The 14,315-nt window shown below is 40.6% G+C and overlaps 1 protein-coding gene across 49 annotated transcripts in view; it reads left to right on the forward strand.

Annotated features, from left to right (window-relative positions):
• TTN (titin) overlaps positions 1-14,315 on the forward strand; it is a 300,685-nt gene that overhangs the window by 174,185 nt on the left and 112,185 nt on the right. For 48 of the 49 annotated variants that reach the window (XM_079974390.1, XM_079974400.1, XM_079974437.1 and 45 more), the window contains 17 exons: positions 608-661; positions 1,772-2,167; positions 3,430-3,705; positions 4,611-4,886; positions 5,053-5,192; positions 6,122-6,248; positions 6,345-6,608; positions 6,709-6,975; positions 7,148-7,411; positions 7,509-7,648; positions 7,806-7,932; positions 8,079-8,345; positions 8,449-8,715; positions 9,989-10,255; positions 10,451-10,590; positions 12,145-12,271; positions 13,114-13,256. In XM_079974390.1, the coding sequence (XP_079830516.1) occupies positions 608-661; positions 1,772-2,167; positions 3,430-3,705; positions 4,611-4,886; positions 5,053-5,192; positions 6,122-6,248; positions 6,345-6,608; positions 6,709-6,975; positions 7,148-7,411; positions 7,509-7,648; positions 7,806-7,932; positions 8,079-8,345; positions 8,449-8,715; positions 9,989-10,255; positions 10,451-10,590; positions 12,145-12,271; positions 13,114-13,256 (3,542 nt within the window). The remainder of the gene's footprint in view (positions 1-607; positions 662-1,771; positions 2,168-3,429; positions 3,706-4,610; positions 4,887-5,052; positions 5,193-6,121; positions 6,249-6,344; positions 6,609-6,708; positions 6,976-7,147; positions 7,412-7,508; positions 7,649-7,805; positions 7,933-8,078; positions 8,346-8,448; positions 8,716-9,988; positions 10,256-10,450; positions 10,591-12,144; positions 12,272-13,113; positions 13,257-14,315) is intronic. The other variant, XM_079974409.1, reaches the window with a different exon arrangement.

Consider the following 14,315-nt stretch of genomic DNA (forward strand, 5'->3'; position numbering starts at 1 on the left):
ATCACAGTTCTATTAACTTTTGTATGAGTAATCATGAGCACAACAATCATGAGAGAGTTTAAATGTTCTTACTAATAAAAATATATACAATACACAACTCACTAAAGAACTTTTAGGGATCACATCTTGTTGTGCTATCAGTGTTCTTCAACGTCGAGTCTTCAGATGTGGTTGGACTACAACTCCCATCACTTCCAGCCTCCTTAATCAATGGTGAAGGGAGTTGTAGTGCAACAACATTTTGGGCCCAAACTTTGAATGGACACTGCCCTAAATAACATGCACATATGTAACCCCAATACAGTCTCTGCCACACAGGCAGGACTTTTACCCAGGACTCACTGATAGCAGATGGGGAAATGGGTACACTTAGCAGGAGGGCTTGAGGGTCCAAGAGGATGACACGACCATTACCACGAGGGAGGGAAATGACGCTGGATTAAACCATTCATTCATTCATTCATTTGAATATGCACAACTTCTCAGAAGTAAAATGAATGCAAGAAGAAGCAACACTTTGAGGAAATAATAGCAGATAGATAGATAGATAGATAATAGTTTAAACTGGACTTCATTATCTAATACTGCTGTTGCTGTTTTATTTCAGAGCCTAAAACTACACCAAAGGAGGAAGCTGGCAAGGCTAAACTTCCTATTAAAGGTAAGAGAGATTATAAAATGGAAAACTGCCCCACCAGCCTCTTGAAATATATAGTAACTGTGATCAACAGTCCCAGTATTTATGCTATGAACCACCAAATAACTGACTATCTAGAATAAACCTGTGAGTCATTTGATAAATGAATGGCAAAGACACTCACACACCCTTTGTAGTCAACATTTTTACAATGAGTAGTTCTCTTCTTTCAGAGAACCTAGGTGGTAGTAAGCTAAACTTTACTCAAAGTAGAGACCTATTGAAATTAATACAGTCAAACTTCGGTTGTTGAACGTAATCCGATCCAGAAGATAATTTGACTTGCAAAGCATTCAGCAACTGAAAACTGAAAGCGGAAACCTAAATACAATATGGAAACTCAAAACGGAAGCCGCATACCATGTTCGGATTCTGAAAATCGTTTGAAAACCAGAACAACTATTTCCAGGTTTTCAGCATTCAGGAGCCGAAACATTCCAAAACGGAGGTGTTTGGGAACTGAGGTTTGACTGTAGACCTAACTTAGTCATGTCCATTAATTTTACTGGGTCTATGCAGAGAAAAAGGTAGCTGAACGCCACCCTGTGTTTTCATGTAACCATTTTCCCAAAGTGCAAATGGTACTTAAAACAAGAGATTAGCTTTAGCATGCCTAAATTAACAGTATCACATAAAAATCTAGAATAATTGTATCTGTTTTTTATGTAATATTCCTGGACTTCAATAAGTAGACAGGAGTAGCAGTGGGTGGGTGGACAAATATTGCAATCAAATTAAAGAAAGGCGGTATGAAGTGTTTTGTTCTTTGGACAGAACAATACTTTGTCTGTAGGAACCACAAAGGACCAAGATAGGCTTCTACATGCCACAGCCATGCCTTACATTTTGTGTCTTGGTCATGCTGAAATGGGATTGGAATGTCAAAAGAACAGAACTGACCGGCTTGTATATAGAATAGATTTAAATGTTCTAGGGATAAACAAATTGCCACTTGAACAGAAAGAACTGCATACTTTTCCTGCTGTGTTTAAGACTTGTCATCTTTCATCACACCTCTGCTGACTTTAACTGTGAGATTCATACAAATATCCCTTTTAAATATATTACTTGTAGCCAAAAAGACACCTTCGCCAGCAGATGCCGAGAGGAGGAAATTAAGACCAGGAAGTGGTGGCGAAAAACCTCCAGATGAGCCTCCTTTCACATACCAGCTGAAAGCTGTGCCTCTCAAGTTTGTTACAGAAATTAAAGACATAGTGCTGACAGAAGCAGAGTCGGTAGGCTCTTCCGCCATCTTTGAGTGCCTCATCTCTCCCTCCACTGCCATTACCTCTTGGATGAAAGATGGCAGCAACATCCGCGAGAGTCCTAAGCACAGGTTCCTCTCTGATGGGAAAGACAGAAAGCTCCACATTATTGATGTCCAGCTTTCAGACGCTGGGGAATACACTTGTGTACTGAAACTGGGAAATAAAGAAAAGACCTCTACAGCAAAACTTATTGTTGAAGGTATGTTATGGCATCTCCAATTGGGCCTGAGTTGCTTATGTACATGTTATTTATGCCCCAAAGTTACATTTTATTTGCATTAGATGTAATTAATGCCATCCATAGCATAATATTTTACAAAACACAATGGAACAGGTCCCTGGTCCCAAGTGTGTTACAATCATTATTTTAACACAGGGGAGACAACAGAAGTAGCTAAGGAGTGTGTGTTTACTTCATTACACAACCTTAGTTTTAGTGATAGCAAGGCATGGGGTCTTCCTTCATAAATTAAATTATATATAAAGGTAAAGGTAAAGGTACCCCTGCCCGTACGGGCCAGTCTTGACAGACTCTGGGGTTGTGCGCCCATCTCACTTAAGAGGCCAGGGGCCAGCGCTGTCCGGAGACACTTCTGGGTCACGTGGCCAGCGTGACATCGCTGCTCTGGCCAGAGCCAGAGCCAGAGCCGCACACGGAAACGCCGTTTACCTTCCCGCTGGTAAGCAGTCCCTATTTATCTACTTGCACCCAGAGGTGCTTTCGAACTGCTAGGTTGGCAGGCGCTGGGACCGAGCAGCGGGAGCGCACCCCGCCGCAGGGATTCGAACCGCCGACCTTTCGATCGGCAAGTCCTAGGCGCTGAGGCTTTAACCCACAGCGCCACCTGCGTCCCCTAAATTATATATACTTGCCCCTAATTTGACAATTTATTCTGGGCATAGGTGCTCTGATGCATGCACAGAATTTCCTGGCCGAGAAGAATATTGCTTTATGCATGCATGTCACACCCCTATAATGAATGGGATCCACCTCAAATCCAAGAGATAAGCAAGTCTATATGAGCACATGTTGATCTCTGAAGTTAGGGTGATCATTCTAATGCGACAGCTTAAATTTCTATACTGTAGTTTATGGCAATGGTTCCCATTTAGCTAAGTCCTATGGACTTCCTGTACTTCAAAAACCAAGCCACAAACCCCCTGCTTTTTGGGGGGAAGGGAATCTCTCTATGGGAGTTTTTGTTACGTGAATGGTGCCATGGACCCCCTGTGCAGGTTACGCCAAGCGTAGATTGCTCAGAGCATGAGAGCATGAGACTCTTAATCTCAGGGTTGTGGGTTTGAGTCCCTGCATAGCAGGGAGTTAGATTGGAAGACCTTTGTGGTCCCTTCCAATGCTATAATTCTGTGACCCCCTTGGAGTCCGCGGACAACCAATTGGGAAGCACTGGTTTGTGGGAGCGGGGAAAAGATGCAAATAATATTTCTGCTGTTCCCTAGAATTACCAGTGCGCTTCGTGAAGACTCTGGAGGAGGAGCTTACTGTCATCAAAGGGCAACCCTTTTATCTAAGTTGTGAGCTGAACAAAGAGAGAGATGTGGTCTGGAGAAAAGATGGGAAAATCATCAAAGACAAATCTGGAAAATTTGCTCTGGGTATTATTGGTTTGCAACGCGCCGTTACAATCATGGATGCCGATGACACTGATGGAGGTGTATACACTGTAACTGTGGATAATACTGACCTCATCTGTCAGTCAACTGTGAAAGTGGTTGGTAAGTTAAATTTCAAAACTGTGTAGTATGTGCTTGGGATAAAATTGGGATATGAAGGAATTCTATTGAGTAATATTAAGCCTGGTGCATTATTTTTGCTCTTATATGCTAGTCCTTTTACCTTACTCTATCTTCACTGATCTATTTAAGAAGATTGGTTTTCACTTAAGTTGATTGTGTAATTAGTACTGAAATCATCTGAAGGTGTTTAGTGAAGAGCTGGTTTGACTAGAGCTGGAACTCAGTATTTAATTGCCAGCTAGAAAATGATTCTGTCACAATATCACACATTGCTGTACTCCCAAAAGCTTCAGGTAGAAATATATCAACCTGTGCAAAGTTTATAAAATTGCCTCTGTAGAAGTGCTAACAACTATACCAATTCAGTTCACAAGACTGAAGATCTGTGGTCATCCATGACTCACTTTGGGCAATCTTATTTGAGGGCAGGGAGAGGAATATTTAGCAATAACATCAAATTCCAGCAGTTCTGAGCAAAATGAGGGCATCTAAAAAAAAGAAGGAAGTAAAATGAGGCCATCAAAAATATGTTTGTGTTTCTGCATATATATATATATGGGGGCGTTTCCAAGTAACCAAAATAATAATTAAAATAAAAATAAATTCTACTTTTCAATTTTAATAATATATTCAAAGCAGATAGACTGCAACACTTTTGTTGTATATTTTTAATTAATAACATATGTGGCAATGCCCAGGCATTTTATTCTGTGTTATCCAGGTTTTCATGGCACTTTGGCTATGTGGTAGCCCTTTAATGCAATTAGAAAGAAGAGATGGGCAACCTTTCTCTCTCTCTCATGGCGCAAAGGACCCTTGTCATTCATCTCTACATGTATTATGCTAATTCTAATGGTTATTATTTTTGGTCATTTGTTATACAGAAGTGATAAAAGACTGGCTAGTGAAGCCTATTAGAGACCAGCATGTGAAACCAAAGGGTACTGCTACCTTTTCTTGTGACGTCGTGAAGGATACACCAAATATTAAATGGTACAAAGGTGACGAGGAGATTCCTCTTGAACCCAATGACAAAACAGAAATTGTGAAAGATGGACCTCATCTCTTCCTCAAAATTAAGAACTGCATGCCAGAAGATCTCGGAGAATATGCCGTGGAAGTTGAAGGGAAGAGATATCCAGCTAAACTGACCCTGGGTGGTAAGCATCTTTTGGGTTTGATGCAATACATTTGCCAGGGGGGTTACTTAATACAGTAAGACTAAAGATGGGATGGAAGTCAGAAAAAAGATGAAAGCCCGCAAGACCGTTGAAGTACTGTATTGATTGCATATATGTTCTTAATTTGTTCATTTCTAAATGCCAGAACGTGAAGTTGATCTTCTTAAGCCCCTTGAAGATGTTACTATTTATGAAAAAGAAACAGCCAACTTTGATTGTGAGATTTCTGAAGACGATGTCCCCGGTGAATGGAAACTGAAAGGAGAAACACTCAGACCCTCACCTGTAAGAATCTGTATTTAAGACCTCGTGAATTTGAATATAGTATAATTATGTTGGTCAATTGTGGCCCTGCAGAATACCTTAAAGAAGGATTTAGAACCGTTTGGGCTTATAGTTAACGTTAGTGTGGTTTTCAAAGAGGCACATTTTAATTATGAAGCTTAAAATCTCAAGAGCAGGGTATCTCCACACAACATAAACAACTGATCCTAGCTCACTGTCAGAATTTTACTTGTGACCTGTAATGGTTCTAAGGGGGTTGCTCGTGCGTAAGTTGCCACCACTCCTGGCTAGGTTGCCTGGTTGAACCCTTTCTCTCTGGACAGCCTTGCACTCGTGGCTGTCTCAGTCACTGGCAGAATCCGTCAGTGGGCGTTTCTTAAGCTTCTTCCAGCAAAGAAGTTCTTTGACGCCAAGTCTCCTCCTACTCTCCCTGCGTGGAAGCCTTCTGCGCAGGGAGGGTGTGGGCAGCAGAGTACCCGTGCTCTCCCCACTGGTCTCCGGTGAAGAGTCCTGGAGCCTTCCCTCCGATTCCCCCATCTGCCCCCCTTCACCCCTGGTGTTACGCTGATTTCCTTCCCCAGCAGATGGGCTGCCTCTCTCCCTGCTAGGACCCTCTCCGGCATCGCTCTGGAGCCTTCCCTCCGCCTCTGGCTCCGATGGCAGTTCCCTGACACGACCCTAAGAAGGCTTTTGTAACCACATATGCAAGGAATTTTAGGGTGATTATTATTGAGTGCTATGGACAGCCCCAAGTTTTGTTTAGCTCAGAGGAGGATGGAAGACCATGGGAATATCTTGGCCCTGGATCACTTCAATTACATAGAGGACTTCGCCATCACATTTACGAGCTGTTGCTTTTAAATCAACACAACATGCTTTGATTAGAATTTTCTTTTATTACCGTGAACTTTTTCATCTTTTCCCTCCAGACTTGTGAGATCAGAGCCGAAGGAGGAAAACGCTTCTTAACCTTACACAAAGTCAAAATAGACCAGGCTGGAGAGGTTCTCTACCAGGCATTGAATGCAGTGACTTCGGCTATTTTGACAGTGAAAGGTAAGGTGTTTCCCTAAAAATGTGTCTCTGATTAACCTGTCATTTCTGCCATGGTAGTATGTGGGGGAAAATATTCAATATTCTCTTTATTTGCAGAAATCGAGCTGGACTTTGCTGTACCTTTGAAAGATGTGACCGTGCCAGAGAAACGGCAGGCGAGGTTTGAATGTGTGCTCACCAGGGAAGCCAATGTGATATGGACTAAAGGCACTGACATAATCAAAGTTGGAGATAAATTTGACATAATTGCAGATGGAACAAAACACATTCTGGTCATCAATGATTCTCAGTTTGATGATGAAGGAGAGTACACTGCTGTAGTCGAAGGGAAGGAAAGCACTGCAAAATTGTTTGTGGAAGGCAAGTTCATTACTGTCAAGAATTACACTGTAAAAGTCACAACAAGAATCAATCACTGGTTATGACCGGATGGCATTAATTGTCTTTCCCTCTATTTCAGGTGTCCGGCTGAAATTTATCTCCCCACTCAAAGATCAGACAGTGAAGGAAGGAGAAACAGCCCACTTTGATTTTGAACTTTCTCATGAAGATATGCCAGTAACCTGGTACAAAAATGATAAGAAAATCCACAATAGCAGAACAGTTCTCATTTCTGTAGAAGGGAAGAAACACAAATTAGAAATTAGAGAAGTGACACTTGATGACATCTCTGAAATCAAGGCTGAAGTGAAGGCATTGCACACTAAGGCAAACCTGAAGGTTTTAGGTAATTTATGTTGTCACATTTTGTTACTGGTTGGATCTGTATCTATTATATGTATGTATAAAATACATATCTTTATGTATTTTAGTATTTATGTTTTTCATGTACTAATTCACTCTGATTACTAACCTCTTCGAAAAAATACAACACTTCATATCTGACCCATATCTTGTAGAGGCCGACCCATATTTCGTTGTGAAATTGCAAGATTATACCGCTGTTGAGAAAGATGATATCATTCTGGAGTGTGAACTTAGCAAAGATGTGCCAGTGAAATGGTATAAAGATGGTGAGGAACTTGTAGCTTCCAAGAGAATCTCCTTCAAGACTGATGGCAAGCGCCGCATATTAAAAATTAAAAAAGCAACCGATGCTGATAAGGGAAATTATGAATGTAACTGTGGAACTGACAAGACAAATTCTGAAGTTAAGATTGAGGGTAAGTGATTGTCCTCCTTCAGTAGAAACTCTTCGAAACATTGTACACCTTACTGGCCAAGGCAGGAAATCTGAGATATATACATATTTGCTTTCAGCTCGTATGATAAAAATAGAGCGTCCTCTTTATGGAGTGGAAGTATTTGTTGGTGAAACAGCACGATTTGAGGTCGAAATCTCTGAGCCTGATGTTCATGCCATTTGGAAGTTAAAGGGAGAAACTTTAACAGCTTCACCTGTAAGTCTGTTTCAAAAAAAACAAGCAAACCACAGCACAAGTGTTGTTTTTTTAAGAGAAACACACAAAAACAATTCTTAGAAAGTTTTAGAGAACACATGAGTGATTAGGACAAATCTGTTATTTTTTTTCCACCCTCATAAAAAATAATAATCAGGATTGTGAAATGATTGAAGATGGCAAGAAACACGTCTTGATTCTGTACAACTGCAAACTGGATATGACAGGAGAAGTGTCCTTCCAAGCTGCAAACGCTAAAAGCGCTGCAAATCTGAAAGTGAAAGGTAGGCTTCAGAAGGCATCAACTCCCAACCCATCTTGCAGGGTTTTCTTAATGCCCAGCAACATCAATAAAATCCATTGCTGGAGCAGTTTATAAAAAACAAACAAACAGGTGTCTAACACTCTTAATAACCTGGTTTGATTTCAGAGCTGCCTCTCATCTTCATAACTCCTCTCAGTGACATTAAAGTCTTTGAGAAGGATCCTGCGAAGTTTGAATGTGAGGTATCAAGGGAACCAAAGACTTTCCGTTGGCTGAAAGGAACCCAAGAGCTTGAAGGGGATGATAAATTTGAAATTATAACAGAAGGCACAAAGCACGCACTTGCCATTAAGAGTGTGGCTTTTGAGGATGAGGCTAAATATATGTTTGAGGCCGAAGACAAACGGACAAGTGCAAAGCTGATCATTGAAGGTTTGTTTGTAGCTCTGGTTCTCCTGACGGTGTGTTTGGCTTTCATATTTATGTCATTTGATTCATCACAGTTTAACTTTAACGAGATGCTTTTGTGGTTTAGGCATTCGCCTTCAATTCATTACCCCTCTCAAGGATGTAACTGCAAAGGAGCGTGAGACTGCAGAATTTACTGTTGAGCTTTCCCATGACAATATCCCTGTTATCTGGTATAAGAATGACCAACGGCTCCATACCACCAAGGTTGTTTCAATGAAGGACGATGGCAAATTCCATACGCTCACATTCAAAGATCTCAATATTGATGACACCTCTCAGATAAAAGTGGAAGCTATGGGCAAATCGTGTGAAGCTAAACTTACTGTTCTTGGTATGTGTGGTCTGAGTTTGATTTACATTATGGCTCTTCTTTGATAGAACATCAACTAGAAGCATAACCATGTGCTTAGAAGCTTTGTTCACATGGGCTTCCCCTTCCTCAGAGCAGTTCTTTAAATCTTGGCAGCAGACCTCATACTTTTGAACATGCTTTCAAGAAGAGGTTCATATGAGCTCCTCTTTTGGGGGCCATCTATCCTCTTTCATAAAGCTTCTGACGGTTGACTGCCACTAGTTGATGTGTTCTGTTATACTGCCATGCTACACTATTAGCAATCCTTTTGTTATTTATTTGTCCTTCGGTTCATTGTTTCGTTGTAGTTGTTGCTTTGAATTTGCACCCTTTTCTAAAACATTGCATCCATTGGCTGCCTGTTTCTTTCCGGGAACACAATACAAAGTACTAGTCCTGACCTATAAAGGCCTAGGTGGTCTGGGACCAGCATATCTAAAAGAACATCCTTTTCGCATACACGTCTACTCATCAGTTAAGAATATTTTGGTGGCAAAGCACATGCCTTGCACACAAAAACTCCCAGGTTCGATCCCTTGCTTCTCCAGGTAGTATTGGAAAAGACTCCTGTCTGAAACCCTGCATAGCTACAACTAACCATTGTAGACAGTAGTACTAAGTTAGATTGAGCCTATGGTCTGATTGATTGAAAGGCAGTTTCCTATGGTTTTTTTTTCTGTTGGGACCTTTTTCCAAACTCCCATGCTTGTTATTGTCGTTCAGGCTTTACTTTGAAACTGTCCTATTTTCCTGGTTTGTTTTTTAATTATCAGTAATAGCTTTCAGTGTCTTTATATGGCTCTGCTGTAAGTTTTTGTGCTGCCACTTTATTTTTGTTTTAGTCTTGTTTTTGGGGAAACATCATCCCTCCTACAAATTTTTGGATGTCGTATTGTCTAAGTTTGTTTTGAATTTGTTGTAAGCCGCCTTGTGGATCCAAATCTCTGGAAGGCGGGGTATAAATCTCTTTTAAATAACCAAAATAATAAAGAAATAAGAAACCACTTTGTGGTGTACCACAGAAACACGTTTCTTTCGGGTCCGTGTAAAGGAAACAAAATGCAAAGCAGAATCAGCCACTTTTACCTAATAACAATAATTTGCTCTATTAAAGTTGTTTAAAAACTTGCTTTTAGAAAACTTTGTCCTACATAGAAAATCTTACCTGAAAGGAGAACTGTCTTGCATAAGTTGGTACAATTTTGAATGTATGAATAATCTTAGAATGTCACATATTCACCTTGGCTTGCAGAGGGGGACCCTTATTTTACTGGGAAGCTTCAAGATTACACTGCTGTGGAGAAAGATGAAGTGATTTTGCAATGTGAAATTAGCAAAGCAAATGCTCCCGTAAAATGGTTTAAAGACGGGCAAGAACTAACTCCGTCTAAGAATGTTATTATCAAGGCCGATGGCAAAAAGAGAATACTCATCCTCAAGAAAGCCTTGAAGAAAGACATTGGTCAATATACCTGTGATTGTGGCACTGATCAGACTTCTGCTAAGCTGAACATTGAAGGCAAGTTCACACTTACTGGTGTATTATTATATTCTATTTTAAACCGCCCTGAGGATCATTCATTCGAAAGACAAGATATAAATCTTATTAATAAACACATAAATAAAATCTTCCTGATCCTTCTGTTATAGAACCCTACTCATCAACATTGTCATGAAAGCTAATAATATTGGTGTGGTTTTTTTTCCTTCACAGATCGTGATATTAAGATTGTACGTCCCTTATATAGCGTGGAAATATTTGAGACAGAGACTGCACGTTTTGATACAGAAATCTCTGAGGAAGATATTCATGCTAACTGGAAACTGAAAGGGGAGCCCTTGACACAGACACCTGTAAGCAATGCTTTTAAATATTTCCCCACTTCTAAGTGAGACTTATATTGCCTAAAATATGCAGATGGAAGAACATAAACTTTTGGAAAATCTTTGGAAGATCTGGGAAAGCACTGTAGGGGTGCTGAGACAAAAATTTCTATATCAACACAATTTAAATGGCTGGAATTGTAAATTGTGCAGTTAAGCAAAATATATAGAATGTAGTCATCCATGTTTCATATTTACACAACAGAAAATATATAATTCAAGGGGAGCAGTTTTAACGTTAGAAATCTGAAGATTGCTTTGTAATGAAAAGCAATTGTAAGTAATACGTAAATAATATTTGATAAAAATATGTTGGTTGCAATTGTTAAAGCAATGTACCAGGTGCCTCTGGAAGTTAATAACTGCAATCAATTGGTTCATTGTAGCCATATATAGAGGCACCTGTTATATATTGTTTAATGTTCCCATGTAAACAATTCAGAAAATCAATGTGCATGTTTAGCACATTAACATCTCATTGATCTGGACAATGCGTGGTTCAAGGCCTGAGGTAAAAGTTTTGCAAAAGTTCAGTAGTTCGTGCTCATTGGTTGTGTGAGCAGATGGAAGGGTTGCGCACAGTGCTCTGACCAACTTTAACTCTTCAGCAGCTGGCTGCAACACAGCCAACGCTGTTCAGGAGGGCCTCTGACCCTCCAAAGAGGCTTTTCATGAGGCTCAGTGGGCTGCAGTGGGGAGGGGAAAGATTGTTGCACAAGCTCCCTTCTGCTCACACAGTCATTAGATACAGTGGTGCCCCGCAAGACGAATGCCTCGCAAGACGGAAAACTCGCTAGACGAAAGAGTTTTCCGTTTTGGAGGCGCTTCGCAAAACGAATTTCCTATGGGCTTGCTTCGCAAGACGAAAATGTCTTGCGAGTTCCTGCGGGGTTTTTTCCCTCCCCCCTCCCTTTTTCTAAGCCACTAAGCCGCTTATCCGCTAAGCTGCTAAGCCGTCAATGGGCTTGCTTCGCAAGACGAAAAAACCGCTAGACGAAGAGACTTGCGGAACGGATTCTTTTCGTCTTGAGAGGCACCACTGTACAGAACAATGGGGTCCAAGTACAGTGGTACCTCGGGTTACATACGCTTCAGGTTACAGACTCTGCTAACCCAGAAATATTACCTGGGGTTAAGAACTTTGCTTCAGGATGAGAACAGAAATCGTGCAGCAGCGGCGCAGCGGCAGCGGGAGGCCCCATTAGCTAAAGTGGTGCTTCAGGTTAAGAACAGTTTCAGGTTAAGAACAGACCTCCAGAACAAATTAAGTTCTTAACCCGAGGTACCACTGTATTGTCAATGTACATGCCAGAGAATGTGTTGTTCTGGTATTTGTACTGCGAGACAGGATGTTGAGAATCATGGTTGCAAAACAGCTGCAGCCAGTACAATGTTTTGTCCCCAAAGGGGAATAAAAGGTTGCCACCATTTTGAATATCCAAATACCAGAAATATGGACCTGATAAAAGGAAGTGAAAGCTATTAAGCGTTGTACAAACCTTTGCATTTGTTTGCTCTTGGAAGGACTGTGAAATTAAGGAGGAAGGCAAAAGGCACTGTCTTACTCTCTACAACGTGCGCTTGGACCAGGCCGGTAGCGTAGACTTCCAAGCAGCCAATGCCAAATCAACTGCCAATCTTCGAGTAAAACGTAAGTGTCTTGCAAGTGTATCTGTAAGATCACTTGTCTTTTACATCAGTAACTGAGCTAAACTGAAACAAGTTGAGAGTCAGAGTGGGGCATGTGATCTGTTGTTAATGGAACAGTAAATGAGAAGGAGAGACAGTCGGGTGAGCTTAAGTTGAGGAGTAGTTATTTGATATAGTTGTGTCACTTATTATTTCATTATAAAAACTTTTTATAAGTTAATGCTGATACTTTTAATTTTGTTTGTTTGTTTGTTTGTTTTTAGATCATGGGATAGGTATTATATAAAGATTTTCAATTAGTTAATAAGAACAGGTTGTTAGACCACTGGAATTGCCCCCTCCTTATTCCAGGATGATTGGCAAGGTAGCATAATGAGTTGTTACGAAATCTAAAATATTACAAACAGACTCTCTGCTGTGCTTGGCATTTGGGGTATAAGATCTGAGAGATAACACCATGCTGACATTTGTGGAAAGTGCCAGTAGCTTGATGGACAGGAACACCGTACACAGTTGGTGACCACTTGTCTCTCTATCCAATTGTAGACCTTGCTATTTTGGAAGGTGCATGCCTTATCTAGCAAGAGGCATGCAGGGCTTGGCAAAGGAGACAGATGCAACGTAGCTTTCTTGCTGATCTTTTCATTTAAAAGGAACAGGCTCCGCAAATAGGGAATCTCCGGTGACGAGCCCTCCCCCTGAAAACCCCAAGGGCCCAGATCTAGCCAGGGAATTTAAATAGCCTCTGTACATCATACTCCCTCTCTCTTGGGGAAAGGCACTATGGCAGTTAGCAAAAGGTGCAGGTGGCTAATCTGAAGATGTTTTCTTCGTTCCGTCAAGCACGTGTAATTGGCCTGCTGAGGCCTCTGAAGGATGTAACTGTAACAGCTGGTGAAACGGCAAACTTTGAATGTGAACTCTCCTATGAAGGAATTGTAGTGGACTGGTTCTTGAAAGGACAGAAATTGGAGCCCAGTGACAAGGTATAGAAGACATTCTTTCTCTTCTTCCCTTTTTCCGTGTCAAACCCTATTTCTTTCCCTCTTTCTCTCCTAACCCTCCCTTTTGTGAGACTGGCAGTGCAATCCTATACATACTTACCTGGAAGTAAGCCCCACTGAGCTCAATGGGGCTTGCTTCCGAGTAGAGATCCATAGGATTGCACTGTAAGGCACTATTCTAAAATATCATTCAGAAAAATCAGTTCCTTCCACATGGTGGAAGATAAAAGTTTCCAAGTGAGAGGTGAAAGGGGTTGGGGAGGTTTTGTATCATATGTAATATTTTGATATCAGTGGGGAAGTTTATGAATTTTGCATCTCCTGATTCTTTCCCTTCTCTGAATGTAGAGCTGGCATCCAGTTCTGCATATAAGGGGATTAAGGAGATTGAAATTCCATTTCAGGCATTTGAGCAGGCTTCCAGATAACTTTCTTGGTAGATCTGCTCGCAGAGCATTTCTCACCAGCTATTTTTAACCCTTCATCAAGTGTGCTGTTAGCGCTGAGATGTGAACAGCCTGGAATGCAGTTCATTCAATATTTAAAATGTTTTAGCAGCAAGCCATATAGTAGTATAAGAAATCACATGCAGAAGTTGCATTCAGTGAAATATTATTTGGTGCATGCTTTTTTAGATCCTCTGTTTAAGTCGTTAGAGTGTCTGTTAATGATAGGCTTACACAGAGAATATTTGCAAAGGAAAACAGAAACATGCCTGCTAAAATAAGGCCTAGTTAGTGCAAGTTTGAAATTACCATAGCCAATTCAGCCTAATCAAAACATTAAATTTAAACTAGCATAGCGAGATTTAACTAAATGGATAGATTAATACTTACTGTTCCCATGAAAAGTATTTTAATGGTGAAGCATTATTAGATGCATCATAAATATTTCAACTTTTATTTAAATAAATATTTCACCTTTTATTTCATATTAATAGTTAGCAAGATTTTATGTTTTGCTTCTGATTAACCTATCTACATCAGTTTAAATGGGCCTATGATAACACAAACAATGGTGTTTAGGGCATTCCTACCCCAG

The sequence above is a fragment of the Podarcis cretensis genome (assembly GCF_951804945.1).
Source record: "Podarcis cretensis genome assembly, chromosome: 1".
In the NCBI taxonomy this organism is placed as follows: domain Eukaryota; kingdom Metazoa; phylum Chordata; class Lepidosauria; order Squamata; family Lacertidae; genus Podarcis; species Podarcis cretensis.